The 26,030-nt window shown below is 36.4% G+C and overlaps 1 protein-coding gene across 1 annotated transcript in view; it reads left to right on the top strand.

Annotated features, from left to right (window-relative positions):
• Positions 1-1,273: 1,273 nt before the first annotated feature.
• Positions 1,274-26,030, top strand: part of EPHA5 (EPH receptor A5) — a 99,598-nt gene continuing 74,841 nt past the window's right edge. The window contains exons 1-2 of the mRNA XM_055587405.1: positions 1,274-1,343; positions 5,570-5,675. Of these exons, the coding sequence (XP_055443380.1) occupies positions 1,274-1,343; positions 5,570-5,675 (176 nt within the window). The remainder of the gene's footprint in view (positions 1,344-5,569; positions 5,676-26,030) is intronic.

The following is a 26,030-nucleotide window of genomic DNA, read 5'->3' as shown; positions in this document are numbered from 1 at the left end:
TTAAACTCAGTGATTCATATATGTCACAATTTATCTAGAGACTATTTATGTAATATGGATTTGCAACCAGAAGTGAGGAAGCAAAATAAGGGAACACAACACAATTTCTCAATAGATGCTATCTTAAAGTTTCCAGAGATGATGCAAATATATAATAATTAGCAAAAGGAAGCATTATTATTTACTAAAGAACATTAATTTTCATAATTAACATCCTTTTAATAGTAATATGTTTCATTGCTGCAAAATTTGCTTTTAAGCATTCCCAAAACATTCCTCCACTATTTTTCGAGAACTACATTATTAACCAACCAATTCTTAATAAATATATATAAGAAAATAGGCAATATTAATGACTAAAATTCATATCTTTAAATACTGAAATTTTAACAGTATGTAAAAGGATAATCATAAATCATACTGTGCTTACCATTTTTTGACCACTAATAGAGAATGAACAATTATGAAGGCATTGACAGTATCCTATAAATTCTATTTATTTTCAATTTAGTTGATGTTTGGGAATATTATTGATGCTGTCAGGCAAACAAAGGAATAAATAATAAAAGTCTTAAATTATTTTGAGATAACTCAAATTAATTAATCAGTGCAAATTAATCAATACTTAAAGCACATCAAGAAACATGAAAAATACTTCAAGCTTTTAAAAAATAAATGTAAATATATTTAAAAAATTATTCCTCACAGCTCTTTTGCTAAATTTTTCATTATACAAATAGATATGATTTCAGTGGGCAGTAGATGTAAACAGGTAAATGTGAATGTTTGTGATTTGACGTTACTTGCAAAGTGTTTTCACAAAATGTACTAGTTTAAATAATTTTTAAAATTTTTGGCATGCCATTAATACTTGTTTTAATGCAAAATACTCTCCCATATTTTAGCACATTAAGTTAGACTTCTTGGAAATTGCTAAAAATGAAACATTTCATACTTCTCAGCACCCATTTTTTCCCTCAAAATTAATACTTTCGTTAGTCTGAAATAGTCCTGTTTTTATCTTTACTTCTGATTAATCACACCTATTTCTGCCAATAAATTATCTCTCAGTGTCCCGAACTGGCACGTTGAGACCAGAAGGATTTGTTAGAATCAGATTAGTAGGGCTATTGAATGCCCTTCTAATTTGAGACTATTTTTCCATAGGCAGTGGGTGTCTATTAACATTTTGTTTCGAGAAACATGATCAAAGTGATATTTTTAGATGTTTCATGTGAGTACCTAGAGGTCAAAGGGAGCACTTAAAGGACCTATGAACCATACTCCAGCGAATTTGAATCAAAACACCTGTGAACCATACTACAGCAACTTTGATCAAATAGGTGAATAGTTAATGAAAAAAAAAGTAATACATGGGGAGAAATATAGAATAGAAACAAAACATATTTGGTAATTAAGACTAAGTAGGAGTCAAGAAGGCAATGGCACCCCACTCCAGTACTCTTGCCTGGAAAATCCCATGGATGGAAGAGCTTGGTAGGCTGCAGTCCATGGGGTCACTAGAGTTGGGCACAACTGAGAGACTTCACTTTCCCTTTTCACTTTCATGCATTGGAGAAGGAAATGGCAACCCAGTCCGGTGTTCTTGCCTGGAGAATCCCAGGGACGCGGGAGCCTGGTGGGCTGCCGTCTATGGGGTTGTACAGAGTCAGACACGACTGAAGCGACTTAGCAGCAGCAGCAGCAGCAGGAATCAAGAAAAATTCAGTTCTACTTAAATCAGAAAGAGACAAAACTAGTCTAGTTTGTTAGATTTATTTAGTTTGTTTATTTACATATGCTGTGCTTAATCCCTCAGTCCTGTCCAACTCTTTGGGACCCCACAGTCTGTAGCCCACTAGGCTCCTCTGTTCATGGGGATTCTCCAGGCAAGAATACTGGAGTGGGTTGCCATTTCCTTCTCCCGGGGATCTCCTCAACCCAGGGATTGAACACAGGTCTCCCACACGGGAGGTGGATTCTCTACCATTTGAGCCACTAGGGAAGCCTGTTCATTTAGATATTATTTTTAAATGCCTTTGAAGGTGGATGTGGTTTAAGAGTCAATTTTTATTCTTATTTATTTATTTTCGGTTATGCTGTCTTCGTTGCTATGTGCGCTTTTCTCGACTTACAGCAATTGGAGGCTACCCTGTAGTTGCAGTAAGTGCACTTCTCATTGGGGTGGCTTCTTTCGTTGCAAAGCATGGGCGTGAGGGCACATGAGCTTTAATAGCTGCAGCATGTGGACTCAGTAGTTGCAGCTCCCAGGCTTTAGATCACAGGTTCAATAGTTGCAGCAACAGGCTCTGTCACTCCATGGCATGTGGTATCCTTTCAGATCAGGGATTGAACCTGTGTCTTCTGCATTGATAGGTGGAGTCTTTACCACTGAGCCCCCCAGGGAAGCCCAAGAATCAATTTTTTAAACATAATTTTTTTCACATAAATTTATTTTTATGTGAAAATAAAATCCAAATAAATGGAAACAGTTTTTTTTTTTTTAATAGAATGATCCTTTGATGAGAAATAAGAGTTGGAGATATAAATGTGGGACTCTTCAGCTTATTTTGTTCAGTCACTCTGTCATATCTGACTCAACTTTTAGTTAACTGATGCCATGAGCAAAGAAATATCTATGAGAGACAGGAAGAAAAAGAGGTAAGATGGAAAGAGAAAGAAAGAAGTGAGCAGGATAAAGAACCAGCATTCATGAAGAATTGTTCACATGTAAAATATGGGAAGAGCATCAGTAGAACTGACAAAGCAGTGTTTCAGAGCGGGAGAAAGAGAAATCAGCTCATCTGATTTCTCATAGAAACCAAGAGAAGGAGAGTTTTAAAGATGGAGTGTATGTTCAACAAGATCAAATACCTCATTATAGTGTATGGTAGGGTAAATGGGGGATTACCTGATGGCTCAGATGGTAAAGAATATGCCTGCTATGTAGGAGACCTGGGTTTAATCCCTGGGTCCAGAAGATCCCCTGGAGAAGGAAATGGCAACCCACTCCAGTGTTCTTGCCTGGAGAATTCCATGGACAGAGGAGCCTGGTGGGCTGCATAGTCCATAGGGTCACAAAGATTCAAACATGACTGAGCGACTAACACTTTGACTTTCACTTTGTGAAGTAAATGGAGAGTTGCTCATTGCATTTGACAGATATCATATCATGCACAGAACTCAAAGGCAGAAGAAGAAAAGTTTCAGAAAAAAATTAATAATGTTGGTTCTTAGAAGAGGTTGTTTTTCAGTCACTAATTCATGTCCGACTCTTTGCGACCCCATGGATTGCAGTTTGCCTGGCTTCCCTGTCCTTCACCATCTCCCAGAACTTGCTCAGACTCATGTGTGTTAAATCAGTGAGGCTGGTTCTAAATGAGTCAATCAGGATGCTGAAAAATAGAAGAGAATAAGAATGATGGATAAAACAGGAGATAATATGTATATATTATATCTCCTGTTTAAATAAGGCTGGCAATAATTGAAGCACTATGCTACGAGTTATCGCTAAGCAAAAAAAAAAAAAAAAAATATATATATATATATATATATATAATGATCCCTGGAAATTATCCCTCTCTGGGGATTAATGAAATGAGACTTTACAAGGTTAAATAATTTGCCTTAATCCATATGTGTAGTAAATGCTGGAGCTGTTTTCAGACTCAATTTAAATTAATAATATCAGTAAATTTAGGTATAAGAATTTGTTGTCCCCAAGAGAAATTATCTCATGGGCTTGTAGATAGCAAAGAAGCAGACTGTAAGGAAATGAAAATTTTCCCCCAGAGGGAGATTTTAAAGATCAGTGCCTTGGAAGAGACAGGAAAAATTCAAACAGTGGAGTTAGATAAAGCAAAAGAAAGGTATGCTATTATATTTAACCATGGAATTCAGACTTGATCAGTCTTTTTTATCTATAAAATTTAACATTTCTAAAATGTAGGAGGTGGGAATGGATTATTCTACTGAGAAAATGAGGAAGACTCATTATGAGCATGACTTTGTAAGGAAATTAAAAGAGAGGATCAAAAGCTTTGAAGTCCAAATGAAATAACATTGAGATTATTTGGACCAAGTCTTCATGGTTTTCTCTAGAAACAGTGCCACCTGCCTAAAGCAGATTTAAAGAACTGAGGAAGAAAAAAGTAATTTGAATTTGAAAATTAATAAAGCTAATCTTGGGGGAGGCTACTACCTATGCTAGTGGGGTAGCTTTGCCCTACCACGTTTATACTGCTCACTGGTAATAAATTCTCTACCATGCATCTCAGTATCACGACAAGAAAAAGCAGGGTAAAGAGACTTTGTATTGCAACTGTTGTTATCCAAGAAAAGGGAGAGGAAGAGTACAGATTTAGATTGTAAATAATAGTTTTTCTCATCCATGAACCAGTTGTTGTCAATACTGGACTCTTGAAGACTGATCTGAAAGGGTGAAAATGTAGATCTGTGTAAGAAGGTTGTCAGAGAATCAGTCAATTTTGGTTGAAAGAATCAATGGAGAGGTGACAAGCCTCAAAGGGGAAACATTTGAATGTCCAAAAATATTGATAGGGCCAAGATCAGAGAGATTGTAAAAAAACAAAACAAGAAGTATAGTTGTCATTAGCTTTGGTGACTTAAAATTTGTTATCATGGAGGTGAACTTATCTAAGTTCACTCTGAATTTATCAAAATATAATGTCATTACCCAATAAGCATGCCAAGTATCCCACTGAGGGTTTCTTGAGAACATTAATAAAATATATTTTGCGCTATAGGTTTCTTATTTTAATCAACTTAGTTTTAGTTATCAGCACAAAATAAAAATTTATTTGCTTTATTTAGATGCAACTATCTGATTATGTCCATATTCCTCTTATTATGGTAATTATATCATTAAAATATAAAATATTTCATCTAAATACATGTATTAAAAAAATTGTGTAAACAAACCTAATCTTAATTTAGACTTAAAATTCTAAATGATATTGATATTTTTGAAAATGTGGTCCCAATAATGGAGGTATATTTAGTGATAATATTCTCCTTGAAATATTGATTTTTAAAATTATATTGATAATAGTGATATCATATGAGGTCATAGCCACATCATTTTTGACATTTCAACTGATGTCTCTAATAAAAAGTCCTATCTAAGATAATGAGGCATTTTTTTCCTAGAGAACAGCCACATGCAAACTCTAAAAATATCAAATCTCATATACTTATTATCTCCTATTTAGGAGGTGTTTGAAATTAAAGACTAAGTTCCAATTTTTTTCTTGCAAGCCTAAGATTGCTAAATGAATACTATGTGAACAATGACATTCATTTTTTATGATGACAAAGAAATAATCAGTGACTTAGCTGGTCTTCCAAATTTCCATTTGGAAAATAAATATTTTCTCTTAAAAATGTCTTTTCAATTACACATGGTTGAGAAGAGATATTAGGGGGAAATCTCAGCCAAATGTGGGTGAATTGCTTAAACTGTGCATTGATTACTGACTATTAAGCAGCTCTTTTTTGAATGCATATGATCACTTTAACCACAGGCTCTATTTTCTCTGTCTCCTATCAGCAGTTGCAGCATCCAGCGATCAAAGCCAGATTCCTATAATTGCTGTGTCTGTGACAGTGGGAGTCATTTTGTTGGCAGTGGTTATCGGCTTCCTCCTCAGTGGAAGGTAAGACAGGAAGCTGTGCTTCTGAACTTTTGCAGCTGATATCTGCCTTACCTTGATCTGACCATTTGACTGTTAATCACATCCCAAAACAAATCAGGCAAGTGATATATCATTAGATAGCCTCTATGTAGGATATATTTCTTAAGTTTTACCTTGTCCATGTGAGTGCTAACTTTTAAGCACACAATTTCTCTTTTCCAGGTATATCCAGGTATATTCTCTTCACACAAATAGTATTAACATGTTATTATTTATTATGTTGTTAATATAACCATATCTTTTCCTGATATAGTTTATTTTAACCTGAGTTTTATTCTTTTCCTTAAGAGCATTTATCAATATATCCTCTCAAAGGTTTCAATTTTAGTGTTTAGGAAGGCCTGTGTCTGTGCTTATTTTTTGAGAAGAATAAGCCTAATAATTCCAGTTTAGCCAGCGTTCTATCCTAATAGGGTGATGGATACAAAGTAGACACTCTGACAAACAGGCATTTTGAGAAATAACCACCCCATTTTTCTGACTGCATTTAAATTCAGCTTCTGAATGATTTCAACCTGAATATGTCAATCAGAGTGAATATAGTGAATTTTATTGAATGTTATATCAATATATACATTAATATGTGCATTAAATATCTATATTTTTCACTTTGAACAAAGAGGCAGAGCCCCCAACAAGAGCTCATGAGGAAGCTGTTTCCTGACATTGATCAAAGCATAATCAATCTTTCTAAAAAAATAAATAAAAGCATGAGTGTGTTCTATTCCTGCAACAAACATATTTCCATTTTTCATCCAGGCCACTGTTAGAAGGGATATTCAGTCATGAGAGCTGTCCATTTGAAAATGTTCTGATGTTAGACTATTATAGAAAACCTGATAAGTCTTCATGAAAGTATTAAACCTAAAGAAATATTTGAAAATATATGATTCAAAAAAAGTCAAGAAATCAATATTCATATTGATTTTGTACTATTTTACTCATTTACTTTTGACTCTTCGGCACCTATTCAACTGATAAATATATAGAATTAGGCATTTTCAGTATCCTGCATATTGTATTACGAAAAGCATTATGACTACATCTTTAAATTACAGTCGAGACAGTTTATTTTCATAAAATAAATTTCATAAAACATTGTTACTTCCTTTGAACATCCTTTTTCTTTCCCCAGAATTCTCTTTCTTCTAGTTCTTGTTCATTTAAGAGTGTTCAAGGTTTTCTTAAGAAATTGTTGCTTACTTTTACTATTAGAATAGCAGTGATTCACTTTCAGAATTGCTAGCTGGGAAGCAGTCTGTGTTCTATTGAGGACTGCCAGCCCTGCTCAAGCCAGAGCCTGGCTGGATTGTGCCCCAATGATCTATTCTCTCTGAAGTCACTTAGGGAGAATGCTCTACTTTTGTCCTTGCTTTCTGGAAGAGAAGCTAATTCCACCAGTCTTGTCATAAAAACTTTGCTCAGATTTTGATCAAGTAAGGTATTTGAATTGAGTAAATTGTAACTACTAAAACAACTATGATGATATAATCTGTCTTTTCTACCCAAAAAGGTGGTTGACTATCATACATTTGCAGGTTTGTGATATCAGTTATTTACTTGTGACTGAGATACTGGTTAGCCTCTTCCTTTCCAGTAGATCCAGAAGCATTACTCATGTATAGGCACATGGGGATCATAGGAAGATATTATTTGTCTAGTCTACTGAATAAAAATGGAGGAAAGGGGCAAGGTCTAGAGACCAATACGTTTGTGTGTTTAAAGATTTATTAGAGAACAGATAAAATGTAAGAAGCATTTTACTGTAGACTTACAGTTTATCTATGTAACCTAAGTATTGTTAATGTGAATTTACTGATGACATTCAGCTAGGGATCCTCGCTGACCTACATATGAATCAAACACTGTCCCCCACCCTCATTTTTTCCTTAATATATATAAAACTGACTTAAAAGCAATTCAGTTTGTTACATCTGCAGCATTAGACAAAGTGAGAGAAGTTTCAGTATACCTACTGTTTAGTAACTGAAGAACAGTATAGCTTTAGTGTGCATGCACACACGTACACAAATTCCACATGCATCAGAAACTATCATACAAGAATAACTAAATTTTAGTGTCTAGAAATATTTAGTGTATTTCTCAGTTGAATTAAAATGATATCTACCCCTAAGAAGAGAAGCTTAATTTTCAGCATTATTAAACCCAACTCTTGATAATTTTGGATCTAGTGTATTGCTGAAGTGTATTACTTTTTTAAAAATATCAGCAATTATAATTTGGGCACTGTTCATTCAAATTAATTCTTTTTAATTACACAGACTATGGTGTTGAGACTAGGAATTTTCAGGTTAAAGGAAAATACACTTTACTAAAAATTAATCTGAGATTTATATTTATTTACCAGCAAATTTTTGGCATGAAACTTTAATTACTTCATTTTGTTGTATGTGCATTCTTGAATTTCAGGGAGCATTTGTCTTATGATAGAAATATCTCCGGCTATTTTATTTTACTTTTCATGAACTTAAACAGACTTATTTAGAAGTTAAATGATACAAGTCTAATGGGACTTTTCCTATCTCATTCAAGGCAATTTTTGTTGGGACTAAGAAAATCTTATCTACCTTGTAGTACCTGGTGTATACTGAATTAATGAAGTTTTGTCAAATAAAAGAAAAACTAAATGAAGAGATGTGGACAAAAACCTAACAAAAATTTGGGGAATTATCTTTAAAGCACTAGCAAATTACTGAAAGTCTGTACTAGAAATGATCGAGGACACTGACATTGAATTATACATATTTCTCCTTGTGCTAAAATATGATTGATAAACACACAAAAATATAATAGCATTTAGACTCCACCCTCACTTTGAACTTATTCTCTTTGATCACCTTTTAACTTCTTGAATATTTTATAAACCAGATATTTGCTCCTGGTTAAAATGTCTTTTAATTACAAATAATTTAACTTCTCAGTGGTGATATAGACTTAAATTTGATATATTGCAAATATATTACTGTTATTTGTATGTAATAGTCACTGAAGTTGATGTCATCATTTGGGCATGGGAAAATGTATGTCTTGAAGGTACATCAGTCAGTTCAGTTTAGTTGCTCAGTCGTGTCTGACTCTGCAACCCCATGGACTGCAGCCCCACCAGACTTCCCTGTCCATCACCAACTCCCGGAGCTTACTCAGACTCATGTCCATTGAGTCAGTGATGCCATCCAACGATCTCATCCTCTGTCATCCCCTTCTCCTCCCGCTTTCAATCTTTCCCAGCATCAGGGTCTTTGCCAATGAGTCAGTTCTTTGCATCAGGTGGCCAAAGTATTGAAGTTTCAGAGTTAAATAAAAGAGTTTTAAGCCAAAATTATTTTTTTCATGGTATTTTTTTTCTTTTGGAAAAAATGGTGGTATGATTCATAATTTCAAGAAGTATTTGACTTCTTATTAAATGCCTGCCATAATTCTTATGTTAGGAAAAACAATGGCTTAATGCTAAAATATGCTGGATCTAGAAACTTTTCTTCAAGCTCCTTTGTAGCCAAATAAGATAATTGTACAGGCATTTTGAATGCAGCTATTTAGTTCAGACAAGTGCCAGAGCTCTGCCCACAGAGCTTTTATATAAAAGCACAATAGCTTCTGAAATGAATCCTTTGTATAGAGTATGAAGTATCCTAAAACCTTCAGAGAAGCATCTTTGCCTGGTGGAAGTACACAATAATAATATTGATAACAGTAAGTTTAATATTTTCTAGATGAATGACATATGACCTGCTAGTAGACACTGTTCAAGGACTTCAAATGTAATATCTCACAACTCTGTATCTCGTTATTAGCTCTATCTCCAATTTATACTTCATAAAAGTTATCTCCTTGATGTTTCTTGAATATTGTAAAAATAGCCAAACTGTAAGGCTTTTGCACTGGCTCTTCTCACTGTCTAAAACTCTTTTGCCCCAGAAAGAAACAGGACTTTCTCCTTCTTTCTTTGTTTAACCTCATTCTCTCAATTGAGTTTTCTAAAATAACAGCCCATGATTTCTTCCTCTGTGCATCAGATCTTCCTTACCTTGATTTGATTTTACAGTACCCATTGCCATTATAATATACGTATTAATATTTGTGTGTATATTTTGTCTTGCCTGGTGGCTCAGTCAGTGAAGAGTCTGCCTGCAATGCGGAAGAAAGTGTGTATATTTGTATCTATTTGGTTTATTTTCTGTCTCCCATACTTGAATATAAGCTTCAGAATGACAGGGATTTTTATCAGCAGGTTCTCTCACCTTAGGACAATGTCTAGAATATAAATTATATAGTTAGTTGATAAGGGCCTGGGTCTTGGGCACAGCTGTAACTCTAAGATCCTTACTCTTCACTATTTGACTTTCCTATGACTAATATCATTCAACTATATGATTTTGGTGAAACTCTGAACTCTTGTATGTGAAGCCAGTGGGTTTCTACTGCTAAAAATAATAGTATTAACATTTAAAAACTTTCTAAACTGATATAATATGAATAAAATAACCCTTAGAAATTAATCTCAGTGATATCTTGACCCTAAAGTAAATTAAAGAACATACTGGGTTAGCAACTTCCCTGGTGGTGCAGTGGATAAGAATCCACCTACCAGTGGAAGGGGACATAGGTTTGATCCCTGGTCTGGGAAGATCCCACATGCTGCAGAGCAGGTAAGCCCGTGCACCACAGCTACTGAGCCCATGCTCTAGACCCTGTGAGCCGCAACTACTGAAGCCCATGTGCTCCAGAGCCTGACCTCTGCAATAAGAGAAGCCATTGCAATGAGAAGTCTGTGCACTGCAGCAAAGAGAAGCCCCTGCTCACTGCAACTAAAGAAAACCCATGCAAAAGTAAAAAAGACTCAATGTAGCCAAAATGAATAATTAACTAATAAGAAAAGAACATATTGGGTTGTAGTAAATTTTCCCTTCATTATACACTTGAAAATTATACATGGTAAACTATGTCTGTTCTAGAATCATACATATCAAATGTCACCACCCCCATAGCCATTCCTGGTTTTGTGAAAGCTAGTTAATTTCACTTTTGTTTTCACTCAAAACTTAAGTTCATCATTTTATATGTGTCTGCCCTGATAGATATGTGTTTGTGTTGAGCACAGATTCTGGTGTTCAGTTCAGTTCAGTTCAGTCACTCAAGTCGTGTCCGACTCTTTGCAACCCCATGAATCGCAGCACGCCAGGCCTCCCTGTCCATCACCAACTCCCGGAGTTCATCCAAACTCATGTCCATCGAGTCAGTGATGCCATCCAGCCATCTCATCCTCTGTCATCCCCTTCTCCTCCTGCCCCAAATCCATCCCAACATCAGAGTCTTTTCCAATGAGTCAACTCTTCGTATGAGGTGGCCGAAGTATTGGAGTTTCAGCTTTAGCATCAGTCTTTTCAAAGAACACCCAGGACTGATCTCCTTTAGAATGGACTGGTTGGATCTCCTTGCAGTCCAAGGGACTCTCACGAGTCTTCTCCAACACCACAGTTCAAAAGCATCAATTCTTCAGCGCTCAGCTTTCTTCACAGTCCAACTCTCACATCCATACATGACCACTGGAAAAACCATAGCCTTGACTAGACGGACCTTTGTTGGCAAAGTAATGTCTCTGCTTTTGAATATGCTATCTAGATTGGTCATAACTTTCCTTCCAAGGAGTAAGCGTGTTTTAATTTCATGGCTGCAGTCACCATCTGCCGTGATTTTGGAGCCCCCCAAAATAAAGTCTGACACTGTTTCCACTGTTCCCCGTCTATTTCCCGTGAAGTGATTCTGGTGTTAATTGTCAGTAAATATCCAACGATTGGATGACTGGCAAAGTGAAGCCAGAGTTTGAGACTCTTGAAAACATGCTTTAAACTAGCTTTTCAGCATTATCACTATATGTGTTTTAGACCTCAGTTCCTTTGGTTGCGTATGACAGAAGCCAAATTCAAAGTGGTTTATCAAAAAGATAATTGTAGATCATATAGATAAAAAGTTCCAGAGATTTTTTAAAAATTGAAAGTACAGACACTTGTAGATCCAAATGCTAAAATATTCCCTGCTATGCAATTGAAGATCCATGATTCAGGAATGCTCTGGCACTATTGTGGTGTTTAAAGGCACTGATCAAAATGAGCTTATTTAGGTAGAGCCCAAGGGCTCTGATAGGTACTGAGAGATAGATTGAAGGAGGAATATCCATCCAGAGGAGACAGAGAAGGAGTGGTCCATGAGGAGGCAGGAGACCAGATGATTGTTGGATTCCTAAAGTGGGACTGGTCACCAACTTGAATCCAGCCCCCATGTTAGAGCTCTTGACCTGCATCTTCATAGGTGGCACAGGCTCTGACAGCAACCTGATACACAGCCCCACAGAGTAAATCAATCAGTAGCACTGAGACCTTAACTAAGAACAGTATGGGAAGGCATACTGCATGGCAGTACATTTAGAGCTTATGCCTGAATCTGAAGTAGAGTCAATCTCAGACAAAGCACATGACCAAAGAATGAAGAGAGAGGCTCTCACCCAGTGTCTTTTTTCATATCCCCCACTTCATCTTTCAATATGTAAACCTCACTCACATGTCAAGACTCACATCAACTGTTTGTTCTATCATAAAACCTTCCTCAATTCCTTTAGCCAAACTATTCTCTCCTCTGCTTAAGTCCCAACAATGTACCAGTATTTCTCATGGAATGTAGTGCTTTCAACCACAAATTATTGTAAATATGTTCTCTCTTCTGCTCGCCAGTAAGTATTTAGAGGATAAAAACCTGTGTGGCTCTCCCACATAACCTAATTGAATGAATGACTCATAAATTATTGAATTAAAGATAAACTGGGCATCAATCTCTATTTGAAGTGCTTTGTCTCATTTTCCCCTATTAATGTTCATAGTTTGGAAAAAAAAAATGTTAGTAACACTGACATAAGCACAATAAAATACCTAAACCATAAATGTGCTTTCTCCCAAGTAATGAAACCTTTGGTGTCATCCAGAAAATAAATGCAATGACGTCAAAGAAGTATTGCATAGGAATTAAGAAATCTTCACTAGCTTGCATTATTTATTTAACATCTGGACATGCTAATGCCAATATGGTGACATACCTGGTGATATCAAGCAGTGTTCAGTTTTATAAATGATAATATAACATTAACGTGATTGTACCTCTCTCTCAGTCTCCTTAAGTTATGGTCATCATGCATCTGTTGATATATTTGGCACATTAACAACTAGGATTATGTACTTTCAGAGCTTGATAAGCTTTGATAAAAGTAAGTATTACACAAAATATTTTAATCAGATACTATTTTATTTTAAAATAATTGTAAATAGGCAAATATTTGTAATCACATGCAACCACTGATTTCAGAAAAGAGCTCATTAAAAACAAATTCAACATTTTATGAATTATCAATAGATGTGACATTATAAAACTCTAATAAATCCAAGCATGTGTATTGATTTAATATCTGGGAGTTGTTATCCCTTCTATTTTCTCATGATTACATGCTTTTTTCTTCAAAGGCTCTGAATCAAAGATAATTAGCGACCAGATCATAATTTATTAATAACGGACAAATGGGGATCAGGGCACAGTAGTGCCAGAAAGACTGGGAGCATAGCAACAACTAATTGCCCACTGTGGGAAGTTAATCATCCTAGGAAACTGAACCCAAGAGGGTTACTGGCTCAATTGCTCAACGTTATTGAATATCCCACCTGCGACTTTTCACAGATCAAGCATGTAAACATCACTGCAACTCTCAGGAAGTTATACTGAGGCAAACGTTTGAAAGGAAAACCTCTCTTCATGGTACTAGAGGCAAGTTAATCTCATTGATTTCCAAAGATGAAAATTATTTTAGCAAGAATCTAGAGGTTCATATTTCATGTACTATGAAACACAAGACAGGTCAAAAGCCTAACCACAAGAGCCAAATACCCTTTTTTTTTTTTTTTTAATCTCTGTTTGCCTGAAGCTGTGTTTCTATGAGAACATGATCCCCATCTGAAAGAGCGAGCATGCTGCCATACCAGAAGATGCTGGGCTCTGAAAGAAAACCCTTCTAGGTTTCTGGGAATCTCACCACATCTTTCAGAGTCCATGATAGCACAGGCTTTCATAGGAGCCTGAGAGGCAGCTCTGCAGACAAAATCAATAGCACTTCCCTATGCCAAAGGGTAGACCATCTATTCAACAAAAAATTCAGTTAATTTCCTGAGCCATGTCTAGGAATATACTTACTGCTGAGAAATGAAGCAAATGAACAATAAAATATTCCAAGTGATTTTAAACACTAGGATAAAGCTACATTTGTTCAAGACCTGTGCTCTTTTTTTAAAACTTGCGTGAACCTGGCAAGTAATAAATGTTTCAAATGGAATAGCAACTCAGACTCAAACAGCTGAATTCTTATATTATGCTGTGTGGAAGTTTTGAATTCAGATCTGCCTGATGGCTGTGATGGTTATAGTGCTACAATACATACTATATCCCAGTTATCTTTCTTACCAAATTCTTTTAATCATCCCTCACCACCTGCTTCTTTCTTATTTCTTACCCTCCTGACTTCCTAATCTCACAGAAAAATGACAAACTTTTCTGTATCCGATCTTTGGCATACATTTGCTGTCAATAGTCTGTAAGCATTTTCCACTTTCTTGGAGTCATCAGTATTGCAGATAACAATGTTAGAATTATGTTTTTATTATTATTTTATGTTTAATTATATGCTTCCAATGATTATTTATGTAAAGACTTATCTTTTGTTCCTGTTCTTGTGGTCTGCTGCCGAGTTGCACATCTCTGTGATGGTCATGAGTTCTCTTGAGTCAGGGTGGATTGAAAGGCAAGCCAGACCATTGAGTTTTTTGTTTTTATTTTTGTTTTCACTTGCTTTACATACCGCCTCTTTCATCCTGATTGGCAAGATATCATCAAATTGGCAAACTGAGACATCTGTGTGTTGATTAGTGGAAATAAGCTTCTTTGTTTCTTAGGGGGTTTTTTTGCCATTCTTAGACCAACTACGTAAATCCTCTTCCGTGTTCCTCCAGATCAAATATTCCACTGGATTCAAATATCCCCTCGTATCTCACAAACACCACTTCTCCACCTCCAAGAACTCTGCACTGACACTGAGATATCCTAGTGTTGCTTTCACATTCTTACGCCTATTTTACATGATTTTCCTGAGGCAAATTTAATAGACATTGGTTTAAACTGATTCTATTCATTGATGATGTACACATTTTGCCAACATTTAAAAAAAAATCTTTACATGTGTTCCCCATCCTGAACCCTCCTCCCTCCTCCCTCCCCATTCCTGTAAAAAAAAAAAAAAAAAAAAAATCTTATCTGTGGAGTTCAATTCTGTTCGTATAATTTTGATTGTTTTTAACTTGTTGAAACTTTGCTCAATGTTTCCCCTGTTTAATGCAAAGATCTATCTTTTTCAAAGTATAGAGATGTAGGACACATAAGAATGTAAAAGATAATCATAACATACAATCACAGAGCAAAGAATTGAACAAATATCTTTAAAATATGTAAGAATATAAATTAAGTGAATATTTTCTATACTAATATGAATTGAATTTTTGCCTAGATATAATAGAATTTACCACCAATCCTCATTGCTAAAGTTATTTCTGAGATCTCCATATGTGCCAACAACACTATGCTACATTTTTAAGGCTACCAAGTTCAGCATATCTGTTCCAACAGATATTAAATTTGTAGAATTTTTCTGATGTTCTTAATTTGCTGCAAGTAAAATTATCTGGAAAATGACAATCTGTAGGTCCAGCCTTCCTCAGAAAATTTTAAGATAAAATTTAACCACCCAAATGCCTCACTTCTATCTCATCATGCCAAAGATGATATAAAATCTGTCATCATCAAACCAGCATGAGTTTAATGTTTATGTGAATAGTAATGTTGAGCATTGTTTATATACAGTTTGATGACAAGTATATGATCAATCAGAATTCTAAATTTCCATGACTTTGTATGTTTTCTAATACATAAGGACCTCTTGATATATTTTGACATTGGTATCTGACTTTCTCTGACCTCCTTCTAGTCTAGCTGTTTCAAACGTACTTATAATTGTCTGTTAGATTCACCTCTTCTCTAGTCATTTAGAATGTAAAGGGACAAGACAAACTGGACCTTTCCTTGAGTCCTAATGATTTATAAGGAATCATTCAAACCTGTGATAGTGTATACTGTCACTCAATAAGAGGGAAATAGCTACTTTGAAGTTGATGTCAGTTTTACCATCTAGTATTTTTCTACCCAAGTCCTGAGGCTTCTAACTCCTCATCCAAGAAATTGAAGTGGAAGTCCTGTATATTTCAAGTATCTGTCTGAGCCTATGCAGTTTGGCCCTTTGCCAGGGTGACTGGGTCCTGCTCGTGTGTCTCCAACTCTTTGAAACTACCCTCACTCTAAGAGTGGAGAAGGAAATGGCAACCCAGTCCATTGTTCTTGCCTGGAGAATCCCACAGACAGAGGAGCCTGGTAGGCTACAGTCCATAGTGTTGCAAAGAGTCCAGCATGACTGAGTGACTTCTCTCTCTCTCTCGGAGAATTCTTAAATAGCCCAGCTTGAAAGTCCATTAGGGATCACCTCAGTACATTGGACTGATTCAAAATTGAGAAAAGAGTTCATCAAGGCTGTATATTGTCACCCTGCTTATTTAACTTATATGCAGAGTACATCATGCAAAATGCAGGGCTAGATGAATCACAAGCTGGAATCAAGATTGCCAGGAGAAATATCAACAAACTCAGATATGCACATGATAACACTCTAAAGCAGAAAGTGAAGAAAAACTAAAGAGCCTCTTGAAGGTAAAACAGGATATTGAACGAGCTGGCTTAAAACTCAACATTCAAAAAACTAAGATCATGGCACCTGGTCCAATCATTTCATAGCAAATAGATGGAGAAAAAGTGGAAACAGTGACAAATTTTGTTTTCTTGGGCTCCAAAATCACTGCAGACAGTGACTGCAGTCACAAAATTAAGAGACTCTTACTCCTTGGAAGAAAAATATGACAAACCTCAATAGCCTATTAAAAAGCAGACACATCACTTTACCCACAATGGTCCGTATAGTCAGAGCTATGATTTTTCCAGTAGTCATGTATGGATGTGAGAATTGGACCATAAAGAAAGCTGAGCACCTAAGAATTGATGCTTTCAAATTATGGTGCTAGAGATGACCGCTGAGAGTCCTTTGGACAGCAAGAAGATCAGCCATTCAAACCAGTCAATCCTAAAGGAAATCAACCCTGAATATTCTTTGAAAGGACTGATGCTGATGTGTCAGTACTTTGGCCATCTGATGCAAAGAGCCAACTCATTGAAAAAGACTGTGATGCTGGGAAAGATTGAGGCCAGGAGGAGGAGGCAACAGAGGTTGAGGTGGTTGGGTGGCATCACCAACTCAATGGACATGAGTTTCAGCAAAGTCTGGGAGATACTGCAGTCCATGGGGTGTAAAGAGTCAACTTAATGACTGAACAATGTATGCATATTTGAATTCAAAATGTATAGTTTTATTTTCTGTTTTTCTTTGATTAAAATTATAATATGAAAATTTCCTATGCGGTTGAAAATATTTAAAAAATAAAAAATTATTGCTTCTTTGATATTCTAGTAGCTAACATTTCCCATCTATTTTTCCTTTTGTTTGTTTGTTTGCTTTCTTTTGTTGTGTTGGTGTAGGGGAAGGGAGTTGCTGTTTTATCTCTAATATTCTTAGAACACATTTGTATAATTCAAATTAAGGGACAGTGGATATGAATATTTTAAAGACTGTTGATATTTATTGATAAATGGCCCTTCTAAAACATTGTACCAATTATCATTCCCCCAACAGTACATGAGATTGCCTGATGGCTTACAAACTAGTTAGTCTCTACTAATTTAATAGGAGAAAAATAGTTCTGTGTTTTTAATTGCATTTTTTTTATTTTTGAGATTTAATAGGATCATTTATATATTTGCAATGAGTATATTCATTAGTTATTTTACTGCCTATTTTATAAATTATGTGTACATGTTCTTTACCCATTTAGCCTAGTGAGATCTTAGCTTTTCATATAGTGAAAATATATCATTAGAAGTAGCAAAATTTGCTTGCTTTTTAATAATATTAATTTTGCATGAGGTACAAAAAATATAAATTTTATGTGGTTGAGTATCTAAATTGATATTCTCTATAGACTTATGTAAGTACCAGCACTATTTATCACCCTCTCTTTATTCTGTTTTAGGTCTCTACATGTAACATTTACTAAAAAAAAGTATCTATGTAGATAATCTTTTATCTATACTACCTCTAGACTATAAAACCTATTCTTCTACTTTATATCAGGATCATATTAGTTTAAATATTATAATTTAGCAACGTTTTTCAATGTTTGTTCAGGAAAATTCATATTGGGAAATCACATATGGTCACAATTATAAATGTTTGACATGTGTGTGCATGTAAAATAAGTATTTTACATGCACACACATGCACACACACATATGTGTATATGCCATTGCATGTGTATAAAGCAATTATCATTATTAACTACTGTTATATATGTGTATAATGCATTAAAATAGTTAACATTTGTCACTGTTGTATTTAATTTTAAACATAACTACCATAATATATGCTTTGGAAACTACTGACTAGTACTAATAGGCCAAGTATATGTTTACATGGAATTTGAATAGTTTGATATGAAAATGAGCACTTAGGTTTCTTTTAAATCATTCTCATAATTAATTCAATTCTCATAATTTTTATCACAAAATACACACATTCCTTTTGTTTTTATAATTTCAGTGTACTTCCAGTTACTTTAATTATTTGTGAGTGATGTAATTAAACTGAAAGATTAGTCCCAGTTTTTCTACCCAACAAATTTAATAATGATAGGTGTGATTCTACTTTGGAAAATTATTATTTTTTTTTTAATTTTATTTTATTTTTAAACTTTACATAACTGTATTAGTTTTGCCAAATATCAAAATGAATCCGCCACAGGTAATTTGACAGCCACAATGCAGACAGCTAAATAAATTAGAACTTAAATATTTGGCTTATTTTTTGACTAATCTCTTTCCTTTTTTGGACCCACTCATATTTTTAATTAACATTACACTTTCACTAAGACAAAGGAGTGTTTAAAGTAAATGTTACTATCACAAAACTGTGCTTAAAATATTCTAATTTTTTTTGGCTGGCTGGCAAAATTAGCATCACTTTCTTTGCAACTTTGCTTCCCTTTGCTTTTTCCCTTCTACTTCTCTCAAAATAAAACCTAAAATAGGTTAGCACAGTCAAGTTAGTGATGACAATGGTACACTCCTCTCAAAGAAGCCTTGAAGATAGACTTGATTCAGCTGTGAAATGATTGGAAAGAAGAAGTTTAGTGGAAGGAGCTTGTAGAAACTTTCAGTTTCTAGAAATGGAGGTGATTGATGTTTTCTCATGGAGGATGGAGGTATCATCCCACAAGAGAAACACATGATTCAGTAATGTATGCATGCATGTGTGTTAAGTCACTTCAGTTCTGTCTGACTCTTTGCAACCCCATGGAATTGAGGCCACCAGGCTTCTTGGTCCATGGGATTCTACAACCTGGGAAGCCCTCAGTATTTTATATATCAACACTGTTCTTGTGCCAGAACAAAGCTAAGATAATGCTTGCTATGATAAGGGAATCAGCCACCAACACCTGAAACAGACTCAAAGGCAGACAGTGGAGTGTAAAAGCTTTACAGTGAAAAAAAGGGAAGGCTTCAGGTATGCCCTGATTGGAGGTTTTGGCTTGGGATAGCCTGAGGTGGGCTAACAGGAAGTAGGTCATCCCATGTGATTGATTAAGCTTCCTCTGTTGTTCAGTGGCTCAGTTATGTCCAACTCTTTGTGACTCCATGGACTGCAGCACACCAAGCTTCTGTCCTTCGGTATATCTCAGAGTTTGCTTAAACTTGTGTCCATTGAATCGATGATGCCATCCAACTATCTCATCCTCTGTCACCCCTTTCCCCTCCTTTCCTCAGTCTTTCCAAGAATCAGGGTCTTTTCCAACAAGTTGGCTCTTCTTATCAGTGGCCCAAGTATTGGAACTTCAGGTTCAGATCAGTCCTTCCAATGAATATTCAGGGTTGATTTCCTTTAGGGTTGACTGGTTTGATCTCCTTGCTGTCCAAGGGACTCTTGAGAATCTTTTCCAGCACCATATTTTGAAAGCATCAGCTCTTCAGCGCTCAGCCTTCTTTATGGTCCAGCTCTCACATCTGTACGTGACTACTAGCAAAACCATTGCTTTGACTATACGGACCTTTGTGGGTAAAGCAATGTTTTTTCTTTTTAATAGGCTGTCTAGGTTCATCTTAGCTTTTCTTTCAAGGAGCTTGTGCTTAGTCGCTCAGTCATGTCCAACTCTTTGTGACCCCATGGACTATCCCACCAGACTCCTCTGTCCATGGGGATTCTCCAGGCAAGAATACTGGAGTGGGCTGCCATTTCTTCCTCCAGGGGTTCCAAGGAGCAAGTGTCTTTTGATTTCATGGCTGCAGTCACCATCTGCAGTGATTTTACAGCCCAAGAAAATGAAGTCTCTCACTGTTTCCATTGTTTCTCCATCTATTTGCCATGAAATGTTGGAAACGGATACCTGTATACAAATATACAGTGTGTACTAATATACTACTGGCATTTGGTTATGTAAATTTGAATAATGTTTAACTGTTGTCACTTCAATCATGTCCAACTCTTTGAAACCCTATTGGCTGTAAGCTGCCCAGCTCCTCTGTCCATGGGATTCTTCAGTCAAGAACACTGAAGTGGGTTGCCAGTTCCTTCTCCAGGGGATCTTTGGAATTGAACCCGTTTCCAGCCTCTCCTGCATTGCAGGCAGATTCTTTTTTGCTAGCCACCAGGGAAGCCCTGTTAAAACTTAAATGATGAAATGTATGAAAAAGTGAACGGTTTGATTTTCCCATTCAAAATACCACACTGGGCAGATTTTAGCAAAATTACTTCAAGAATCATGTAAACTCTTTTGTTAAGGGCTCATTTGATTTTTCTGACCTTGTGCGTGTGTGCTCAGTCACTTTAGTTATGTCTGACTCTTTGTGACTCTATGGGATGTTGCCTGCCAGGTTCCTCTGTCCATGGGATTCTCCAGGCAAGAATACTAGAGTGGGTTGCCATTTGCTCCTCCAGGGGATCTTCCCAACCCAGGGCTTGAATCAGAATCTCTTGGGGCTCCTGCATTGGCAGGGGGATTCTTTACCACTATGTTACCTAGTAAGCCCTTTATCTTTACTGTGAGGGATACACAAATATTGTTAGAGAAATTGTGAGTTTGAGTGGACCTGGAATGTTATGGTCTTCTTGACAGACCGGAACCTGGGGACAAGGAGTCCACGAAAAGAAGGCAAAGAAAAGAAGGATGCAGGGGACCCAAGTCTCTAGTGGAACAAGGGTACTTTATTCATGGCAGCGTGTGCTTATATATTGTTATACAAGGAAGCTTTAGGCAGAAAAATAAAGTTGAGTAAGAAATACCAAAACCAGATGCATAACAACAGTAACTAAGGGAATAACAATAATCATAGGGCCATAACAACAGTAACTAGGGGAATAACAATCATCACAGGGCCAGAAGACAATCCATGTATTGGAAATAGGAACATGACTAAGTAGTTTTATAGAAAAGTAAAAAGTTACAGAAAGGAATCCATGTATGTATTCCACCTCATGACCTCAGTCCTGAGAACTGTGTGCAGCTCTGCGCATTACTGTTTTCCAGGAACTGATAAGGAACAGAGGGCCCTTGAGAAACAGAAAATAGCATATAGGATTCCTTAAAATTAAACATTCCCTGACACTGGAAGATGAAGAGAATTTTAAGAGTTTACCAGGACAGCATGTGATGGAGAAGGAATATAAACATGAATGCACTTGGCATGCTCTAGCCACTGTGACTCTTTAGACCAGTCAGCAAGGCCTCCCAAAACCTCGGCCTGAGACTTTCCCTAGCCTCCTTATCCTTCCTTCCTGCCTTTTTAATGGCATGACTTATCATATATAAATTAATATATATATATATGAAGTACATACACATAACTAAAAATGTATATGTATAGTTCTATTTTACTCTAGCTCAGAAACACCTCAAAGAGAAAATGTTTTACAACAAAATATTCATCTTTTCTTGAAGGCTTTCCTGAAAACTCTGGAGAAAACTGAGCTTTACTTTTATATAACTTTGTATAAATCTGTGGGTCAATAGCTCAGGGGGCAAAATGAAGTCACTAATTTTACAGTTTTGTTATTTTGTTTGATATGTTATGACTCTGAGATAGTAACTAGTATTGGAATATAGAGGTGCAAAATATCTGTCATTAATCATAATCTTACATTTGACAAAAGCCTGTAAATTTAAATGTTAGGAAAGAAAAACCTGTGGTTTAAAAAAAAAAAAGATATGATGAAATTTACAGTTAATTAAAAAACTAGCCTTGTGTGTAGATAATAGAAATTAGCACTGTAAACAATTTGTAGGAGAATTATTTAAAGGAGTTACCACAGAAAAAATTGTTTTTAAGTACCTTCAGTTATTTTAGAAGATTTTATTAATATGCAGACTATTAATATACTAATTACAAACCTTTTATTTTGTATTCATTAAGTGAATTCCCCTAAGACTGTTTTAAGACCCATCATTCAATACAGCAAGTATTTGTTACATGCCTACTGGGTCAGTGACTGTCAAACTGGAAAAAAGAAACTAACAGGTTTTGAAAAATAATAATCTTTCGTCCCACAGTCAAAGTGTTTTAATTTTTATTGTTCTGGGGTGAGGTCTGGGCATTGTGTCTTATTTTGTCTATTTTCCAAAACTCCCTTGTTGATTCTAACCTATAGCCAAGTTTAGAATCATTATATAATATGAGCAGAAAACATTTTTTATATAATGTCTTATTCTTAAATCATAGCACATGGATTCTTAGTAAATATTTGGAGATAATGAGAATGATCATGTTTGCTGTAGCAAATAATTTACAAGAGGTATTTGATGAATTTCATTTTGAGTCCCCAAATGTATACTGGAATAAGTAAACTGAATCTAACATGTTCAAAAACCTTTGCTAGTTTCATCAGTTCTTTTACCTGTGGCATTCATGGACAAGCTCATTTTATAATGATCTCTCTGACCCAACAGAATGAGTAAAAGAAGTGCAATGAATCATCATTAAAGTATAGCTTGGGAAATAAACCAATTGAAGTATAATCTAAAGATAACTTGCCTGAAGTTTTCTTTCTGCTTTTGAAGCCAAATCCAGCCTCTGTCCTCTGACAGCAAATTAAGTCTTAGAGATAGAGTTTTGGATTAAGTAGAAAAGAATTGCTTTATTACTTTCCAAGGCAAAGGATACCTCAATGGGCTAATGCCTTCAGAACTATGTGTCCTAACCTGGAGGGTTAGTGAGTTTTATAGCAATGGTTCAAAGAGGATGTGATCAGCTCGTGGAGATTCTTCTGATGTGTTGGTGGTGAAGTAAGTGGGAACCAGAATCAAAACCTTTTGGTTTCAGCTGGTCTGGGGTCTATGTGCTGGTGTGCAGTAAACCATTAACTTCTGCCACCTGTTGGGGGTTTCAGTATCTGTCTGAGTGCATGCTAAGTCACTTCAGTCATGCCCTACTCTTTGCTACCCTGTGGACTGTAGCCCACCTGGCTCCTCTGTCCATGAGATTTTTCAGGCAAGGATGCTGGAGTAGGTTGCCATTGCCTCCTTCAGCAGATCTTCCTGACTCAGGGTTCAAATTTGCATCTCCTGTATTACAGGCAGATTCTTTACCGGCTCAGACAGTAAAGAATCTGCCTGCAATGCAGGAGACCTGGGTTCAAAACGGATTTGGCATGTCGGGGAAGTTTGTAATTTCCTCGGGCCTGTCTTGTCACTACAAAAATTTGAAGCAACGGGTGTTACCAGTGTTATAGCCCCTTGTAATTTCCTCGGTCAGACCAGTGTTACAGCTCAGTTTTCTTTAGAAAGCAAAGTAAAATACATCCTCAAGGCATGAGGGTGGGTCGACCCAAAAGATGAAGAAAAGAGAAACCCCCAACCCCCACCCCGGCCTAATTTTGGCTCCTCTTTTTATGTTTTTTCTCCTCCCCCTGGGCCTGCCCTATGTAAATTGGGCTAGCCAAGAGGGCCGTTTGTTTTACCTGAGGTTCTCACTCCCATCCTCAGACCTTCTTCAGTTCTATTTTCATGGGCTTTCCCCTTCTTTGTCTTTTAGCCACCGCCATTCTGGAGTCCTTTTTCCTATTCTAAGTACCTAACAGGAAGATCCCCTGGAGAAGGAAATGGCTACCCACTCCAGTATTCTTGCCTGGCGAATACCATAAACAGAGGAGCCTGGCAGGCTACAGCCTGTGGGGTCACAAAGAATGGGACATGACTGAGAGATGACACACTTTCTTTACTGCCTGAGCCATCTGGGAAGCCTTCAGTATCTATAAAACACAGAAGAAAATTTTGTGTTTTCAGTACCTGCAAATGTCTAAAGTATATTGTTATGTATATCCTTTGAGGGGGAACCAGGACCTTGCCCCAAGGCTACCCTATTGTTTTCTGTTTATTCCTTACTTATCTCCACAATGCCTCCCTTAGCATATTTGAATCTGCCTGTTGGAACTCAGGGAAGGTCAGGGAGACTGAATGGACCCTATTTCCCATAATCAAAAAATGGCACTATAAGCTTTTTGTGCCCAGGAGGCCCATAGGGTTCTAATAGGTATTACTTTCATGTAGTTTGATGTTCCTGGGCCTAATAATTGTCTTTAGAGTAAGAAATGAGATTAGTTCCTGATTCCAAAGTTAAAGTGAATTTGTTTATTTATGTCACTTTGTCCTTATGACAAAGGATGGCTGCACATGGAACACTTAAATTTGTAGGATTTGGGGGGTGTTTTTATTTTAGAAATCCTTGATTATGTATGACTTATTTAAGGTTTACCTGAGTCACTTATATGATTTTGTCGGGGGAGTTTGTAATTTCCTTGGTTCTGTCTCATCACAACAAAAATTTGAAGCCATGGACGGACCAGTGTTATAGCCCTCAGATGGACCAATGTTACAGCTCTGTGTTACAGCTCAGTTTTATTTAGAAAGTAAAGGAAAATACATCCTCAAGGCATGAGGGCATGCTGACCCAAAAGAAGTGAAGAGAAGAGAGGCCCCCAGCCCAATTTTGGCTCCTCTTTTCATATTTTTTTTTTCCTCCTCCCCTAGGCCTGCCCTATGTAAATTGGGCTAGCCAGGAGTGCTGTTTGTTTTAACTGAGGTCCTCACTCTTCCTTGGACCTTCCTTTGTTCTATTTTGGCTTTTCCCTTTCTTGTCTTTTAGCCACCACCATTCTGGACTCCTTTTCTCTCTTCTACCTAACAATTTATTCTCAGTTTTATACGTGCATTTGAGTAATATAGTAGAATTGTATCAGTGAGTATTTTTTATGGCAACCTTCATTTAATACTTTGAAACAAACTATGGCATGTTTTGCTATAATAAAGGCTAGACTCAGAAAAAGGCAATTTAGTTGTTGTATGTAATTTTTTGTGAACACAATTTATCTGATATTTTTAACCTGGTAGCTAGCTATTAGTGAAGGAAGAGAGAAAGGTTCATAACTAGATTCCCCATGCAAATGTATTTAAATTTTCAACAGAGGGAGAGGGAGCTGAGAGTAGAAGAGGAATAACAATGAAAGGAGCTGGAAGATATGAAAGAAGAAATTGTGCTTCTAGTACATCCTGATGCAGTAACCAGTGCCTACATCCTACCTCCACAACTTGTTATGAGTGCCATCTTGGAAAAGTGGTTCCTTGTGTCAATTAAAAAAAAAGATGTACAACTTGAGAGTTGTGAGTTAAGTTTTATTTGGGGCAAAGTGAGGACTGTAGCCCTGAAGGCAGCATCTCAGATAGCTCTGAGAGACTGCTCCATAGCAGCAGTGGGGGATAATCAATATATAAGGTTTTGGTGAAAGGAGAGTTCAATACTATGAAGCACTCATTTTACAAAAGGTTTTTTGTTAGTCATGAGGATCTGATGGTCCCATGAAGGGATTTAGTGCTTCTCTAAAGATGAGGAGATAAAAGGATTGAGATCATAAAACCTGTTCCTAAAAACATCTAGCTATCTAAAGAGCTGTCCCACCAGCTTCCCTGGAGCAGAGTATCTCACTCCACCCTGAATTCCCTCAGGGGTTGTTGAAGG

Source organism: Bubalus kerabau, chromosome 7 (assembly GCF_029407905.1).
Source record: "Bubalus kerabau isolate K-KA32 ecotype Philippines breed swamp buffalo chromosome 7, PCC_UOA_SB_1v2, whole genome shotgun sequence".
In the NCBI taxonomy this organism is placed as follows: domain Eukaryota; kingdom Metazoa; phylum Chordata; class Mammalia; order Artiodactyla; family Bovidae; genus Bubalus; species Bubalus kerabau.
Note: the sequence above shows the minus strand (reverse complement) of the source record. Positions and strands in the feature narration are given on the sequence as shown.